This window comes from Myxocyprinus asiaticus, chromosome 13 (assembly GCF_019703515.2).
Source record: "Myxocyprinus asiaticus isolate MX2 ecotype Aquarium Trade chromosome 13, UBuf_Myxa_2, whole genome shotgun sequence".
Lineage (NCBI taxonomy): Eukaryota > Metazoa > Chordata > Actinopteri > Cypriniformes > Catostomidae > Myxocyprinus > Myxocyprinus asiaticus.
In genome coordinates, this window is record NC_059356.1 from 49,499,534 (window position 1) to 49,516,116 (window position 16,583).

The following is a 16,583-nucleotide window of genomic DNA, read 5'->3' on the forward strand; positions in this document are numbered from 1 at the left end:
TTGTGCAGCTGCTATTCTGAGAGATCAGGCTTACTACTTTCACCTGGCAGACAGTAAAACAAATCCCATAGAGCTACATTGAAGGAGGGACTCAAGTCATATCTAGAGACCAATGTTCAATGTGCTTGTTTCTATTTTAATACCCAATGTCAAAATAATGTTTGAAATCATAATAAAGCTATAAATGTAAAGTTGTGATTGACTGGTTGTCAAATGTGAAGTTAAAAGACATTTAGGGATATTTCCAGTATGACATTTTATTGTTGCATTGTAAAAGCACAAGAGATTCTGGACAAAAGATTTTGGAGACAGTTATTCATCTGAGTGTTGACATTTGGGCATGTGTTATTTATACAGCACTAAATACATTCACTTCACAGGGTTAATTTCTACGAATATGAGGCAGAGGAGCCACCTCTATTTATTTATTTATTGCATTTGGCAAACTGTAACATAGTGGAGTCTCGGAGACCGAAGTTGTGGATCCAAGTGCAGTTTATTATAGAGTGAGCAAAATACAAAAGCCAACACAAGAACTGAAACTCATACTAGACACATCCAGAAATGGACAAGAACTGACCATGAAAACAGGGGAACACAGGGATTATATACACAGGGAATTAAGGAGGGAACGAGGAACACCGGACACGAATAAGCACAAGAACCAATGAACAAAGACAAGGCAAAGGAACTACAAAACCCAAAATGCATCAAAGGACACAGAGAGAACAAAATACATTCATGGTGACTCCTAGTGGTCACCAGCGTAATCCTTACACAGAGTTTTCAATGTATTTTAACAATAAGTGAATTCTCTGCTAATCAAATACATCTTGTAAGTACATTACAATAATTATTGTAATATTTTTTTTTCTCACTAGTCTACTCTGTAAAATGCTTCTCTGTTGATGTACAGATGTGTTCAGAGTCACTAAAGTGAGAAACTCATTTCAAACTTTATCTTTATAAAGAAGCTAGGAGAGTGTCATGTTTCATATTCTCCATTACATGTATTCATCTAAACTGTCAATAGCATCCTGTTTTGAGTATTTTCTCCAGTTGTCTGGGATCTTTCCATTCTCCTGGAATGTTTTATTGTAGTATTCTTCCAGCTCTTTCTGGAATCTGCACATAAACCACTTCCAGTACGGCTGTTCAGAGACGTCAGTAGTGATGCTCCATTTAGCAAAAACTCCTCCTGCTCTTCTGTATTCTCTCCAGAGGACTGAGTGATATTGGCCTTTTGGATGAAAAGATCGATCACTTGCTACTGCTGATGTGCAGATGATAACAGAAACATTTGTTGTTCCACTGTAATATGTGCCATTAACTCCATCCACTCTATGTAAAGGAGCACTGTGATCTCCATCATGTTTTTCTATTGTGTTGGTGCAGATGGCATTACAGAAAGGACACTGAACCCAACAGCACTGACAGAAGTGATCAATCAGAATCTCAGCTGGTCTGTACTTATAGTTCAGCTTCACTGGAAAAGATCCTGAACTAAATTTACTGCTTATGTCAGATATAACTGAAGGAAGTTCTTTTCTGATCACATCTTCTAGTAGTTTGATATCAACATCATCACGACTCACTCCACTGAAGTCTTTTTCAGAGAGAATCAGCACATCTGAGAGCTTCTGTGTGAAACACTTCAACCACAAATCAACATCTCTACTGTTCACTTTAACATGTTCAGTAGATTCATGTACTGCTTCATCATCTGCACTGTTCACTTTAACATGTTCAGTAGATTCATGTACTGCTTCAACATCTGCACTGTTCACTTTAACATGTTCAATAGATTCATGAGCTGCTTCAACATCTGCACTGTTCACTTTAACATGTTCAGTAGATTCATGAGCTGCTTCAACATCTCCACTGTTCACTTTAACATGTTCATGAGTTGCTTCAACATCTGCACTGTTCACTTTAAAATATCCATGAGCTGCTTCAACATCTGCACTGTTCACTTTAACATGTTCAATAGATTCATGAGCTGCTTCAACATCTCCACTGTTCACTTTAACATATTCATGAGCTGCTTCAACATCTCCACTGTTCACTTTAACATGTTCAGTAGATTCATGAGCTGCTTCCATGATCTTCTGCTGCAGGAGTTTCATGTTCTTCATCATCTTGGGCAGAACACTGACACTGAACTTATCAGTGATGTACTGACTGACTTCATCTCTGATGAAACTCTTGAAGTGATCTCTGGGATTATGAATGTAGTTCATGTATTTGTCAAAATCCTCCTCTTCTGCCAGTGTCTTCAGGATGTGTTTCTCCAGATTAGATCTGTTTCCATTCAGTGATTCACAGTTTGTCCTCATTTCATCTGCTAAATCTATCGCAGTGTTTTTGTAGAGACTCTGTTCGATGGGCTCTTTCAGTTTCTGACAGATGATCTCACCAAATACAGCAGCTGATGTTGAACCATGACAACATTTCTGGAAAACACTGTAGTACTCTTCTCTTTTCCTTTCAAAATATATTACAGGATCATTGGCGTCTCTGAACAGTTTGTGCTGGTCAGTGAATGTCTTGTTTGCTCTTTTACAGATAGAAAGCACCAAATCCATGAAGAATTCATTTGTGAACACATATCTCTCTGGTCCTTTCTGATATTTTATTAATCTTGCCTTGATGTATTCTGTGAGTTCATGAATGTAGCTGATGTTGTAGCCCATCTTTGCAATGTTAAATGACATGATCATTTTGTCTGTTTCCTGAGCAATTTCATTGACTAACATTCTTATTTGGGTTTCAGCTTCATTAAACAGAGTGAAACACTCCCAATATTTATCTACAGCTGGTACAAGATTGTTGGATTTTATAGCATATCCTGTAAAACTATCGTATTTCTTTGACCGTACATAATCTGAATAACTACGCACAGAGGAAACATCTCTGCTCTCCTTGCAGGGGTCTACAGGAGTACTTGTATAGATATCACTGAGGAGATGTTTCACATCTCTTAATATGTCAATGTCTTTGATTGGAGGAGTGTCTGTGATGATCTCATCCACACAATGTTCCCAAAAGGAATCAAACTCTTTCTTCAGTGTTTCTTCATCATTTGCTTTGTCTTTGAGGTTTAAGGCAAGTTCTTTGCTTATTTCAAAGAGAGTGTTTTCATGATATGTCTTCTGAGCATCAGTCCTTTTCTTCAGGTGTCGCTGCTGAAGAATATCATTTAATTTCCTCTTTGTTTCTCTCACTATGTTTTCTTGAAGTTTTCTTGAAGTTTTCCACTGAATCAGTATTTCTTTATCTTTTTCTTTCTCAAAGAAATCAGACATTACGTTTTTCATTTCTTCACTTTTCTCATTTAGTTCTCTTTCAAGATCTGTTTCCTGAATCTCATGAATTGTTTCATTTTCTATTTTGTTTTGTAGTTTGTTCTCAATTTCCAGCATGGTACTCCGAAGACTCCAGGTCCACTTGCTGTATTCTGTATCTAGTCTCCTGGATGCTGTGACCTTGAAGAAATGAAAACAACACAAAGCACTCAAAGTCTTGAGAAAGAACAGTTGTCTTTAATTTCTTTAGACTACGTCCACATTAATCCGGATGAATTTGAAAACAGCATTTTCATTTTAAAAACACTCTCCATCCACACTGGCGTTTTCCAAATGTTGGCCGTTCACACTGAAACACACTAAAACAAACACTGAAGATGCTTAAATCCCCCCACTGCATATGTGAAAAATTCCATGCACGGTCTGAAATGCGATTATCCTCGTGTTCCGCTGTTGGAAAGCAATTCCGAGTAAACTTCAGTTCCCTTTACAAGGAATGCAATGTGAAGATTGTACAAAGTAACATTTATCTTTAACAACATTATCACAGCGGATCGCAGGCACAACTTGGGCCGCCATCTTGATTGTTTTGGGTTGAATGGATCACATGACTGTGTCAGATGACAACAAACGCGTCATTGTTTTCAAATGTGTCTGTTTCCCCCATTTTCCCAGTTCACACTACAACACAAAGACAGTGATTCTAAATTTATTCACAGTGCTTTTTCAAAAAGCTCTGTTTTTACTTCACAAAAAAGTGCTGTCTCAGTGTGGATGAAAGGTCAAAATGAAGATAAAAAGATGCGTTTTCAAACTAAAATGCATTAGTGTGGGCGTGGCCTAAGTGGTGGTGTGGTTAGAGGGTTAATCTATTATTATAACTACTAATTCAAAGTACTACAACGAACAACAACAACCATGAAAGGCTAAAACTCACCTTCACTGAAGTACGTTTTTCAGTCCAGATCTTCTTCATCTCCTCTCTCCACTTTACTTGTTTTCTCTCTAGTTCAACTTTTCTCTGTTCTTCAGTAAGATTCAGCTTTTCTTCAGAAGTCTTTTGTTGCTCTTCTCTCATGTTTCTCTCTTCTTGCACTTGCAGTTCATTTTTCTCCACTTGTTCTTGTTGTTTTTGTTTATTTTCTTCTATTCTCTCTTTCTCTCTCATAATTCCCTCCATTTCACTACTATGTCTCTGATTCTGTTCATCACAAACTTGTTTTTTGTCTTCCATCCTTTTCTCATCTTCTCTTCTCTGCTTTTCATCGTGTTTCTGTCTCTCCCATTCCTCTCGTTCTCTTTTCATTTCTGTTTTATATTGTTCTTCTCTTGTCTTCATCTCTTTCTCATGTTGCTGTCTTTCATTCTCCATACTGTTCATCTGTTTGTCGTGATTTTCTTTTTCTGCTTTAGCTTTCTCTTTTCTTTCCTCATCTGCTCAATTTCATTTTTAAGTTTCTTTCGTTCTCTTTTCATCTCTTGTTCATGTTTGGTCAAGAGTTCCCTCTCTCTGTTCAGTTTCTCGACTTTCTCCATCAGTATGTTAATTAGTTTTTCTTGTAGATCTCTCTCCATCTGTCTGAACATCTTACATGAGTAGTAACTGCCTCCGTTTGCTGTCACCATGGCATCTATTTTCTCCAGTAGATCAGAAACCTGTGTGTGATCTCTAGTCTCATTATTATTGAACACATGGAATCTGTTTCCACACTGTTCAATCAGGTTTCTAATGACAGATCCTGGTTTTCCCAGCCACTGCTCAATGTTTTTTTTCTTGAGATAATCTCCTCTGGTGAAGAGCACCATTGTATACATTAAAGAGTTTTCACCAAACATCTCCTGAATGATCTTCACTGATTTCGCTTCATCTTGAGTAAAACGTTGTCCTATATTCAACACAATAATGAACACATGAGGTCCAGGCAGTGACATTGAGATGCAGTTAGTGATTTCTCTCTGGATCTCACGACTGAGTTCAGTATCAAACAGTCCGGGAGTATCAATCACAGTGATGTGTCTGCCATTGATTTCTGCTGTTTCTCTCTGACATTCACTGGTTACTGAGTCAGAAGATTCTTCTGCTATAAACGCTTCTTTTCCTAAGATTGTGTTTCCTGTTGAACTCTTCCCAACTCCAGTTTTTCCCAGCAGTACAATCCTCACATAATCTGTGTTTTCTCCTAAGCCTAAAACAAGACAAAAAATATTTCTATTGAAATTAAAATGTATTGTATTTAAGATACCTACAGGCAGAACAAGAGAGTACTAGAGAAAAAATGGACAAAAACAACCCGGTTTCATGGCAAGTCATAATAATATTATGACTATAATAAATATATTTGTGGCAGCGGGGGCGTGGTCAAGCATCTCTCCGGAGAGAGAGAAAGCGGTAAGGGCGCTAAATTATGTCTAACACCTGTCTCTAATTTCAGTGAGCATGGGGAGAGCAGCATAAAAGAGCCACACCACCAGTAGAAGAGAGAGAGAGCCTGGGTCCCCAGAGTTATTACTGTGAAGCTGTTTTATTATTGTGACACTGAAGAGGTCATATTGTGAAGCTGAGAGTTTATTATTAGAAGTTGAAGAGATTATTAAAAATGGAAAACATGCATTAAGAATCTTTAACTAGATTTTTACGTTTCAGTAAACATGTTGAATGTACTTGGCTACAACAGCTGATAGGATTAATTTAAAATTATGATTTACAATCAATTTTATGTTATTTTTTAAGCACACATTTTCAAAATGGGTTGAAACACCCCTGGGTGTTACCAATTTGCATCGCCTCATGTGGCCTTTAAAAATGTGTGAATTTACCGCAACGGCAGTGGCAAAGTTGGACACCAAGTCCAAAAGTTACATCAGGAAATGCCTGGGCTAGCCGCATTGTCTTTCTGTTGAAGCATTGTTTGGAAGAAATGCCTTACAACTGCCATTAAAATCAATTACTCTGGGCTACAAGCCAGAAAAGACCAGGCTAGTCTTCCGCTTTCCATCCATGTTATCATAAATTAAATGACTCATCAAACATCATAATCTCACAATCGTTTGATTTTACCCCAACTGCACTTTTTTCTACACTGTTTACAGGGTTTGCACAAGGTTAAGTTCTTGAAGCAGACCTGTACATTACAAGCGAAAATTACTGCGTCCAAATGTGGAAAATTATTTGGGTGCACAGATGTAGCTGATCTAACACCTAAGCTTATGAACTTATTGCAGCCTATCATTAGAAAAAAACTCCCTAACGCATATTGCCTCATATTCAAAGTACTTTTAAAAGAGATGTGTTAGTTATTTTAGCATTAAAAGTGACTTGTTTTACTTGCATGACTGTTGTGTGAGTGCTCTAATCTTCCTCTTTCACATGCACACGGAGACCAAGAGTAAAGACTACCCCGCAAAGATGGTTTAAGCGGAGTATCTTGCTGGTTTTTAATCTGTCAAAATGGTGGACAATGTTTTGAATAATGACAAAATGATGGATGTCTTAAAAACATGGCGCTAATGCACATGATTCTCAGAAAAAAAATATGGAGATGCGGTGAAATAAGCTTTAAAGCGGACAAAGATCAATAAAATGCACGATACCAGTAAGACAAAATGTTAGCATCCTCGTCTAACTGAACATGATATAAGCAGAATATTAACATAAAAAATAAAACTATCCAAAGACCTTGACACCCTGGCAACTGTAGCCAAACTCTACCAACCAGAGCCTCTATGAAGAAGTGCATCAGGATGAAACGCACCAAACATATTCTGAGGTGTGCTGACTGTCGCGTGGCCAAGTGCTTGTGAGTTTTGGATCTTAAGAATTAACGGAATTTCGGCAACATCATAACACACTGCAATTCTGCAGAAGCCTCTTAAAACTTGAATACCTTTTTGGAATTTCACGCTTTATAATGAGAATATTAAGCGGCTGCAAAACTCTGCGTCAATAATCACCAAAACAGTATACCTGTAGAACTGTCAACTGCTCTAAATTTTTAAGCATCATGTCTTTTGTGGTTGAAAAATCCTGCAGCATGTCAGGGAATGCGCATTTTAAAAAGTCATTGTATTATAATCATATTATATTTATCCATCATTATACTCATGAATAGACTTTGACAAGTAAAAGGAATTTCAAGAGAAAAAGATTAGGAACCACTGTTCTAGCTTATATCTTCATAGAAAAAAAGAGAGGTTCAGAGGGCTGAGGTAGAGCTGGGGGCTCAGAAGACCGAGGCAGAGCTGGTGGGAGTGAGGACCAAGGAGACCAGAGCAGATTAGGCAGACGGCCAGGAGACCAAGGAGACCAGAGCCTATTCGGCAGGTGGCCAGGAGACCAGAGCAGATCAGGCGGGCAGCCAGGAGACCAAGGAGACCAGAGCAGATCAGGCTGATGGCCAGGAGACCAAGGAGACCAGAGCAGATCAGGAGGATGGCCAGGAGACCAAGGAGACCAGAGCCGATTTGGCAGGTGTCCAGGAGACCAGAGCAGATCAGGCAGGAGGCCAGGAGACCAAGGAGACCAGAGCAGATCAGGCAGATGGCCAGGAGACCAAGGAGACCAGAGCAGATCAGGCGGATGGCCAGGAGACCAAGGAGATGACCTCAAGGTGGGGACTGGGTCAGGAGTCCTGGAAGGCAGCCGCAGGGCTGAGACAGGGTCAGGAGGACTGGGAGGCAGCCACAGGATAGGGACTGGGTCAGGCGGCGGAGCCTCCTGGGTCGTGTACATGGGAAGAGACTTGGGAACAGAAGCCTTTCTTCTCCTCCTCCTCCTTCGGATGGCCGAAGTTGGCAATGCTGGCTCTGGGACAGATGAGGCTAGCAATGCTGCCTCTGGAACGGATGAGGCTGGCAACGCTGGCTCTGGGATGGACAAGGCTTCCAGCTCGTTGGCCGTGGCAGGCGTGGGCCCTGGCTCGTTGGCCATGGCAGGCGTGGGCGCTGGCTTGGAGCAAGGAGCCGTGGAAGGCTTGGACGAGGGAGCAGGAGATGCAGGTTTTGGCCTGGGGTTCCCACCATAATCCACCGTGTAAAGGGATCCGCAAAGTTCCAGAGCTTTCTCCACATATTTGCAGAGCATCCAGTGAGGATCAGCCGGAGGCATCAGTTCCTTCAGTGCACTATTCAGACCGGTCCGGAAGGAAACCACCAGAGAGCAGTCTGGATAGTGCACCTAATTTTCTAGCTCTAAAAACTCACGGACGTGATGCTTGTAGGATATTAGATGCAGGAGGATCGCAGTCATATGACTTAAAACACAACCCTATAACCCGGGAATTCCTCAACATCATAAATCTGTTGGCTAAGGCGTCAAAAAGCCTAGCTAAGCTCACATCTGGTCAATAAAACGAACAAAAGAGACTTGTCCAGATCGCACTGCTATCAAGACCATCTCTTCAAAGAGACTGAAACAGCATGATTTAAAGCAAAAAGGGTCACTGGTCAGAGAGGCCCCTCAGCATGACCTTCTGAACTTCCACACAGATTCTCTTGAATTACAATGAACAAAACCAACGCAAATTTTATGACTCTTTATTCTAGACGATAATTAGTCATGAGATCCTCATTATTCTGCAGACAGCAGCTAAAAGGGAATCCCACAATGTACACAATTACCTAGCCTTGCTAGATAATTCTAAATATGACTTTATGACCTGTGATCACTGTTAGAGTTGACAAATTAATGATTATAGCCAGTGTACCTTTTAATATATGTGTAGTGATTTGTAATCACTTCTAATTAACAAATCAGTAAGTATAATCATTTAATCTTGTGACTCATCTCATTCTACTAAGAATGATAACTATTTTAAACCTTATAAAATACCCCGACAATCAGGTTTCTCATAATGTGTAATGTATTATCCATGTTGTAAAACCAATGAATTAACCAGTATGATTTGTAATCAGGGATTTTCAGGTCTTGTTACTTACACATATAATAGTCATGAAAGTATGTCACATTTAGTATGTAAGTGCTTGCCTGTTTACGTAGAGAATGTTGATGACAACGAATGTCATGTCTCCTGCACCGTATCACCATATAAGATATGAAAGTTTATGATTAATCATGCCCGTTTTTGAGTGGGAAGCCTGTAAGAATCCAGAACAAAGGACCATAAGTCAACTTTGAAAAGGACAGACCAGTCGAACACGTGACTTTGAAAAGCCACTTCTGATTGGTTCAGGACACCTTTGGAGGTGCGGCCAATCTCAGTTCAAATGTCTCCAAAACAGGAAGAACACTCTCTTCTTCTCTTCTCTTCCTCAGCTCCTCTGCTCCTTCCTCCTCTTCTTCCCTCGTGGTCTCCTGCAGCTTCCTGATCAACCGTGCCATGTAGAGTCCAGGAAAACTCGGGACAGAAGTCTCGAGGAAGCCCCTCACTCTTTGCACTACGGTTCACACACACAACGGGAGCCGCAGGTCTTCCTCACGGAAGGCCTCGTCTCAAAACCCACTTCAACATCCATCGAAACAACAACCATCAACGATCATTACAGAGTCCAAGACATCGACGAAAACGAACTTTCTACAAACGCCAAAGAACCAAGCAACACGAGGAAACGCAACGCAAGGAACGCAACACAAGCAAACGCAACGACACGCAAGTACATCTCCAGACTTTTGCTCAAAGTGCTGGTACATTAATTCAATACTTTGGGAAATCAGATTGCAAATCGATGTAGACTCAAAGAAGGATAAATGGTTCTTAAGGCATTGTCAACAGACTCCATAAAGTTCACTTTCTCTGTATTGATCATTTATTTATCATCCTGTCACTACTCACCAACCTGTTTCATGTTATATGTGTTAGATTAGTATTCATGTTTAGAACAGCAATAAAGTTTGTCTGTATTTAAAGATAATTTGACTGTGGTATATTATGATAAATAATCTTATCCCTGTTTCTAAAAGATTTAGCTTCAAAGCTATACCTAATTATGTGTGATATTATTTTCAATAAGCCATGAGAATAATATTATTCCAATAAGTGAATTAACCATAATTCCCTTATTAAAGCTAATTCCTTACAATAGAAATTGTGAGCAGATACAATGAGATGTTGTATTACAATTTTAATGATGGAGAATTTTATTCATACAAATAATCTAGTTATTTGTCATTTATCTAATTTATAATGGTTGTCGAACACGACTAATTCCTTTATAAATTTCCCTACATAATAATGTAGAATAAGGACAGTATAAATTGATTAATTTTAACATTCCAAATTGGGGGGAAAAGGGGAGAAATAAATATATATAAATAAATAAAAATAATGGGGTTTAAATTTATGAGTAAAATAAGGTCTGTGGTAAACATTACTTGACGATACTTGGACATTTTTTTCTACAACATAAACTGCACATATTCATAACCCAAACATTCTTATGTAACAACTTATTGACAACATAAACATTTATAAAAACACATAGAAAATTCCTGAGGGATCCCATAGTGAATTCTCTTCCTGGTTTATGGATTAAAACCTGAACAGCTCTATTGAAACAAATAGTTTAAATGGCATAGTGAAACAAAAATAATAATAATAACAAATAAATAAAATTAAAACAAATATGTTCACACTCACCTCTTTCTCTGTCCTGTTGTTCCATTGTGAAATACTGTGAACTTTCATATTCAGTACAGATCAGATTTTGTCCTCCATTACTGTGTACAATCTCTTCACATTTCTCTATCAGTTGAGCAGGAGTGCTGTTTCTCTCCAGTCTGAAGTGTCTGTTGTTGCATTTATCAATGATTTCCTGTATAATGTCATTGACTTGAGTGTGTGACTCTTGTGTGGTGATCATCATGGTGTGTTGAAAAACACTGTGAGAGAAAGAGTTGAGCAGAATCTCCACACACTCTTTCTCTTCTCTTGAACACTGATCATGTTTCAGTACCAGAAGGATCACATGAGGTCCTGGAGCAGACAGATACACACACTCTCTCACTCTCTGTGTCATCTGATGGAGTGAGATGTTTGGAGTGTTGATGACTGTCATGTGTTTTCCTCCAACTCTCTCTACAACATCTGGAGGTTCTTCAGTCTCAAACGCTGCTCTTCCTAACAGGAAGTTTCCCACTCGACTGTTTTCTGAAGCATTCGGCCCCAGCACAACAATCCTCACTGTGAAATATAAAAATGTAAAACACAGAACACACGTGACATGTTAGGTTAAATTCGGTACATCTGTTTTGTAAGCAATAAAACAGCCCATAATTTCCATATACTGTTCATAACTTCATGTTTATCTATCCAAAGACTTACTTAAAGGGGGAAGTCCTTTGCTCCGTGTTTTCCTAACAGTAGGCTTTTTGACAGGAGTCACTGCAGAAAACAAAAGTTTTACACTGGGGAACATCACAGCTACAAATACAAACAGAAATCAATATAAATGTTTTGAACAGTTCTTTCAGGCAGCGATGGGTGTAAAAAAATATGGTTGACGTTTTCTTAGATGTAGTATATGGCCTTCTAATGTCTCTTTACCTGCTCTTATTTGAAAATGATGCTGCTGATAAGAACTAAATAAATGTGGTACTTACAGATCCTGTGAAATCAGAATGAAAGTTTTGCTGCTTTTTGTCTATATCTATTAACTTTAAGGTCTAATAGAGATATTTGCTAGTTGACAAAATTCATTTCCAGAAGATATAAGCATTTAAAATCTGCACTCTGTCTCTTCCAATACGGATCAAACATTTTAATGACTCAATCTGCACTTCAGACTTTCTGTCCAATCAAATGCTTCTTCGAATGACCCTCCCCTTCCAACGTTCAGCGTGTCTGGCTGTGTTCTAACTGCCACTGATCAAGCCTTCGCAGGGCACTTCGAAGGGAGCACAGTCCATGAAGTAGGGTCATTCCAAACAGATTGTCTGATAAGAATCACTTAAAAAAAGTGAGTTCTGACTGACCGGTATCACCTTTCACCCCTCTGAAGCTCTCACAGTGGGGGTAATTGTCTTCAAAGGAAATAGGGCATAGGGGTGATCGTTTCTGAATAGGACTCACCAACGCGAGAGCTAGACTTAAAAGAGTACTTTTTCTTTTAGGAAACTGAACATGAACATACTCCTCCTGAACATTGATGTAGATTATATCTCACCTTTGCTCTCAGTGTCAGACATGATGATATTTTGTTTCTTCTCCTGTTCTCCGTCTCTCTCTTTAGTCTTCAACTGCTGATTGTATTTATTTGAATCTTGCTGTATTTCTGAGTAATTAAGTCCACTGATCCTTGATTCCATAAAGAAATAAAAAACACTTTAAGAAATGTGTGTTCAACATGATGTAAAGCTTTTGTTCTGCCTCTACATGTCAAATTTATGCAATAATTCTAAATTCATATTGTTTACGCTCCACAAAATCTCTTAAATGGTACAACTGTACTTGCTACATTTAACAATTAGCATTAACTGAAGCAAATATTTATGCTTATATATTTATGCTCAAGAGATTTTTGAAACTGAGATGGTTCTGTGACAAAAGATGAAAGTGAAACTGACTGAGGTTTTAGCTTATAAAGGTATTAATCACCCTTTATTATTAAACTAAACTCATCTTTTGTATTGTATCTTATATTAACATTTCATAGAGCAAACATAAAGAGGGTCTTTAAAAGAAATGAGATACCTGTATGTCGATGTTTCATGAAGTTTCCTTCCTTGTTTTTTACATGAAAGCAGGAACAGTTCTCTGTGTGGGTGGAGTCTGTGGACTTAATGACTCAGCTCAGACATATTTACTGTTTTTTTCTCTCTGCTCAGTCAAGGACAGACATATGCTTAAATTCCTGTAGGAATGAGGCACAACATGAAAAAGAGTAATACATACAGTTAAAATATATTTTTCAGTGCATCTGTTACTATATCACTGAATAACATGATATTTTCAGCAAATTGTCTTCTTTTCCGGTCATCATTCATGGTGAACATTTAGGATTATTCACCACTTGGATCGTTTTCAATGTTTCTTGTTGCCCTTGAGTAAATCGCCCCACTGAGAGGATCAGCAGGAACATCAACAGTGGAGGAGGTGCTGAAATGATAACAGATATTTAAGTTTTCAACACAACAAAATCAAACAGGTCTCGCTGCTTTCATGTGCTATTGGACATTCAGTATTGAACCTGTCCTCTCCTCCTCCATGTTGAAAGTTTACGTCTTCAACCAATTTGGAAATGATCTCCAAGTTTCCCAGTCGTAAATATGACTTGAGAGAGCGTTCATGTGCAATTTCCAAGTAGAAAACTCATATCTACGATAATTCTGATAGCATGTGAAGGCAGCATTAAAGGTCCCGTGAACTGCTTGAAAGCCACAGTTCGATTTTGCAGTTGAAGCGCCAACAATTGCAAGAAGAAGAATGTTACGTAGCTACATAGACTACTTCATGCTCCTTCGTCCGAACGTTGACATTTGCAGTGGCGCGCAAACGTCGTCGAGACAGTAACGTGATAAAATGGATGAGACGGCAAACAAAAAGAAAAGGTATTCTTGCAAGCTTCTTCCTGCATGAACGGAAGCATTTTCATTTTCATTTCTTTGCGTGAGCCAGAAAGGCAAACATTACGCATATTGTAATCTGTGTCAGATAACACCACACTATCTTCTCTTCTTTTTAGTTGCCTATCCAAATGTTAAAAAATAAAGAGATATTTTTGGAACCACATTTCTTGCTCCCTTTTGTTCGGAACAGCAAACCAGTGTGCCCTTTCTGATTGGGTTAGTAATTTTCCCCGTTTATAGGAACCGGGTGTCGTAGTCAGTATTTCTAGTAATTTACCTGTCCCACTTCCGTATTGCCCCTCGCCACTTTGCCACATTAACATGCATATTGTTTACATCTTGTGTCTAACTTATGAAACAATGAGTATTTTAGCATTTACGGATTGGCCTCATTCACTTCCACTGTACTGCAGGCACGTGCACACATAGACATCACAGGGGGCTTGAGCACCTGCCCTTTTTCTTCCTCGAGAGAAAGTGCCCTTTTTTCTGGGGTGCTTTTTTTATTTTAATTTTTTTATAAATGAATATATATATATTCCTGTTTGCACACAGCTTCCCTGTCAAACAAATTTATTGAATAAAAAATCAAAATATCAGGTCGGGAGATGAGACTTAGTCGAATTCCGATGCCCTCCCTCCGCATCTCCGCGCAGCAGTGCAGCATCGGCACATCAGACACACAGACAGGCAGACAGACAGGCAGCAGCCCCTCCCAGCTCCTATCCCAGTTGTGTTTTTCTTGGCTTGTGTGGAGATGAGTGGTGATGAACAAAAGACTAAGCTACCAGTGCCTCGACTTCACAGCTAATTAGCCAAAAGACAAATATAGTTAACTATTGTGTCTTGCTAACATGCATGACTCATGAGCTACTAGCTAATGTAATAAGTTAGCTAAAGTTTAGATAAGGCAATATATCATGGCCATACAGGCAAATGTACTGTACTTAATGCAGACACTACAGGTGAATACAGTAAAACTTTGTGTCTAATAACGTCATCACAATCGCCACACTGATATGCAAATTAGGCGTTAACTAATTAAAATGCGCTAATTTGCATACATTTGACAAGGCACTGCAGGTGAATAGGATAAACAAAATAACTGAAGCATATCACCACTGAACTTCCCCAGTTAATGACTTACATCAAGAGTGTTCCCCTGAAATGTTATGTTTAAATATGCAGATTAGCTTGTTTTGGTTCATTTAGAAGAAATCTACAGATGCAAACAGACGGAGGGTAGTAGGCTTAAAACAAACACCGTCTAAATGTGTATTTTGGAAGTTTTCTTTCCATTAGAGTAAAAGAAGACATGGAAGCAAAATAGACCAAAATCTCAAAATTGATCACTACATGAAAAAAGTGTCCTGCCTTAAACAGTAACTTCATCATTTTGATCGTAGGCTCCTCATCTAATAACTATCCATTCTATTAGTTTGTTGTATGCTGATAGATCTTTACATGATACAGACAGCCCTCTCTCAAATGTGAAACTATGTCCTTGTCACCATCAGTTATTCTGTGTGTGTGTGTGCACGCGTGTGCGTGGTAAGTGTAATTATAATAGCAATAATAATAACAATGTATTTGATCAATACATTAATGTGTTCAGGCAATTCATAATTGTGTTGCTTGGCTGCATACATTTAACATTTTGTTTTAAAAAAATGTTTTAAATAAATAATTATGAGAAGCGCCCTTTTTTTGCACTTGAGCCCCTGCCCTCCAAAATATCTGTGCACGTCCCTGTGCAGCAGTATCACTTTTTATTTATTTATATTTCCTTCTGTTTTTGTGTGGTTTGAAAGTGTAGAAACAACATTAATGTTTTATGTATTTATGCAATACAGAAAGTAAACACAAAATAACACAATAATGTTGGCATTGTGACAAATGTTCATTCATTCATATTCTTTTTCAGTGAAGTGCAACTTTTCATTCAGTTATAGTAGTATTTTTAAATAAAACTTTTTACGAGATGTGAAGATGAAAGAAAATGCTGTTAATCTTGTATATTTTGATCACTTTCGATTAGGGGTTTTTGTTGTTTCAAAGGGGGGTGTGACCAAATACATTTGAGAATCACTGTAGGACAGTATACTGTGTCATGACAGTTTGATAAACTCCATGTGAATCAGTCTGTTAGATGCATCTGTTGTAGTGCAGGATTGCTACTTTTTTAAGTGTAACTTTTAGCTTAGCTGAACTCATTTTTTGGTTGAGTAGTTTGTATCTTAGCTAGCTGCATTTTTGAGTATCTTTCCCAACACTGTCAACAGTTTCACACAAACAGTCCTGCATTCTGAGGATTGCATTGAAAAACTAAAACTCACAGAAGCAACAGTTTGAACATTAAAACCAAATAAATTAAACTGATAAACACCTTCAGATCTCCATCAATCGTCACTGGATCTCTCTGAAGAAGTTTCATTCATTGTTGTCAGTTCAGTGTTGTTCAGAGTGAATTATCTGATGTATTTCAGAGTTTGTCCTGGTGAAAGTTACTGTCAGTCCTGATGAGAATGAACAATGTTGATGTTTTAATCTTTAATTTTAACCTGATTCAACATGAGATGTAAGACTGAAGTCAAAAATTAAAGCAACACTTTCTTCAGTTCTCCAAGGAAAAATACAAGTTATTAGTTTAATTATTCATTGAGATTAAAATCATAAAACGCTCAACCTGTAACATCCGAGGTTGTTACTCCTCCTACCAACCACCAGAGGGAGCCCTCTCCTGAATACTAACTCTGTAC

At 38.4% G+C, this 16,583-nt stretch overlaps 1 protein-coding gene across 3 annotated transcripts in view; it reads right to left on the minus strand.

Moving 5' to 3' along the window:
* Positions 1 to 251: 251 nt before the first annotated feature.
* LOC127449808 (interferon-induced very large GTPase 1-like) overlaps positions 252 to 16,583 on the minus strand; it is a 56,739-nt gene continuing 40,407 nt past the window's right edge. The window contains exon 7 of one of the 3 annotated variants that reach the window (XM_051713368.1): positions 252 to 3,485. In XM_051713368.1, coding sequence (XP_051569328.1) covers positions 1,005 to 3,485 — 2,481 coding nt within the window. In that variant the 3' untranslated portion in view covers positions 252 to 1,004. The remainder of the gene's footprint in view (positions 3,486 to 16,583) is intronic. The other 2 variants (XM_051713366.1, XM_051713365.1) reach the window with 2 other exon arrangements.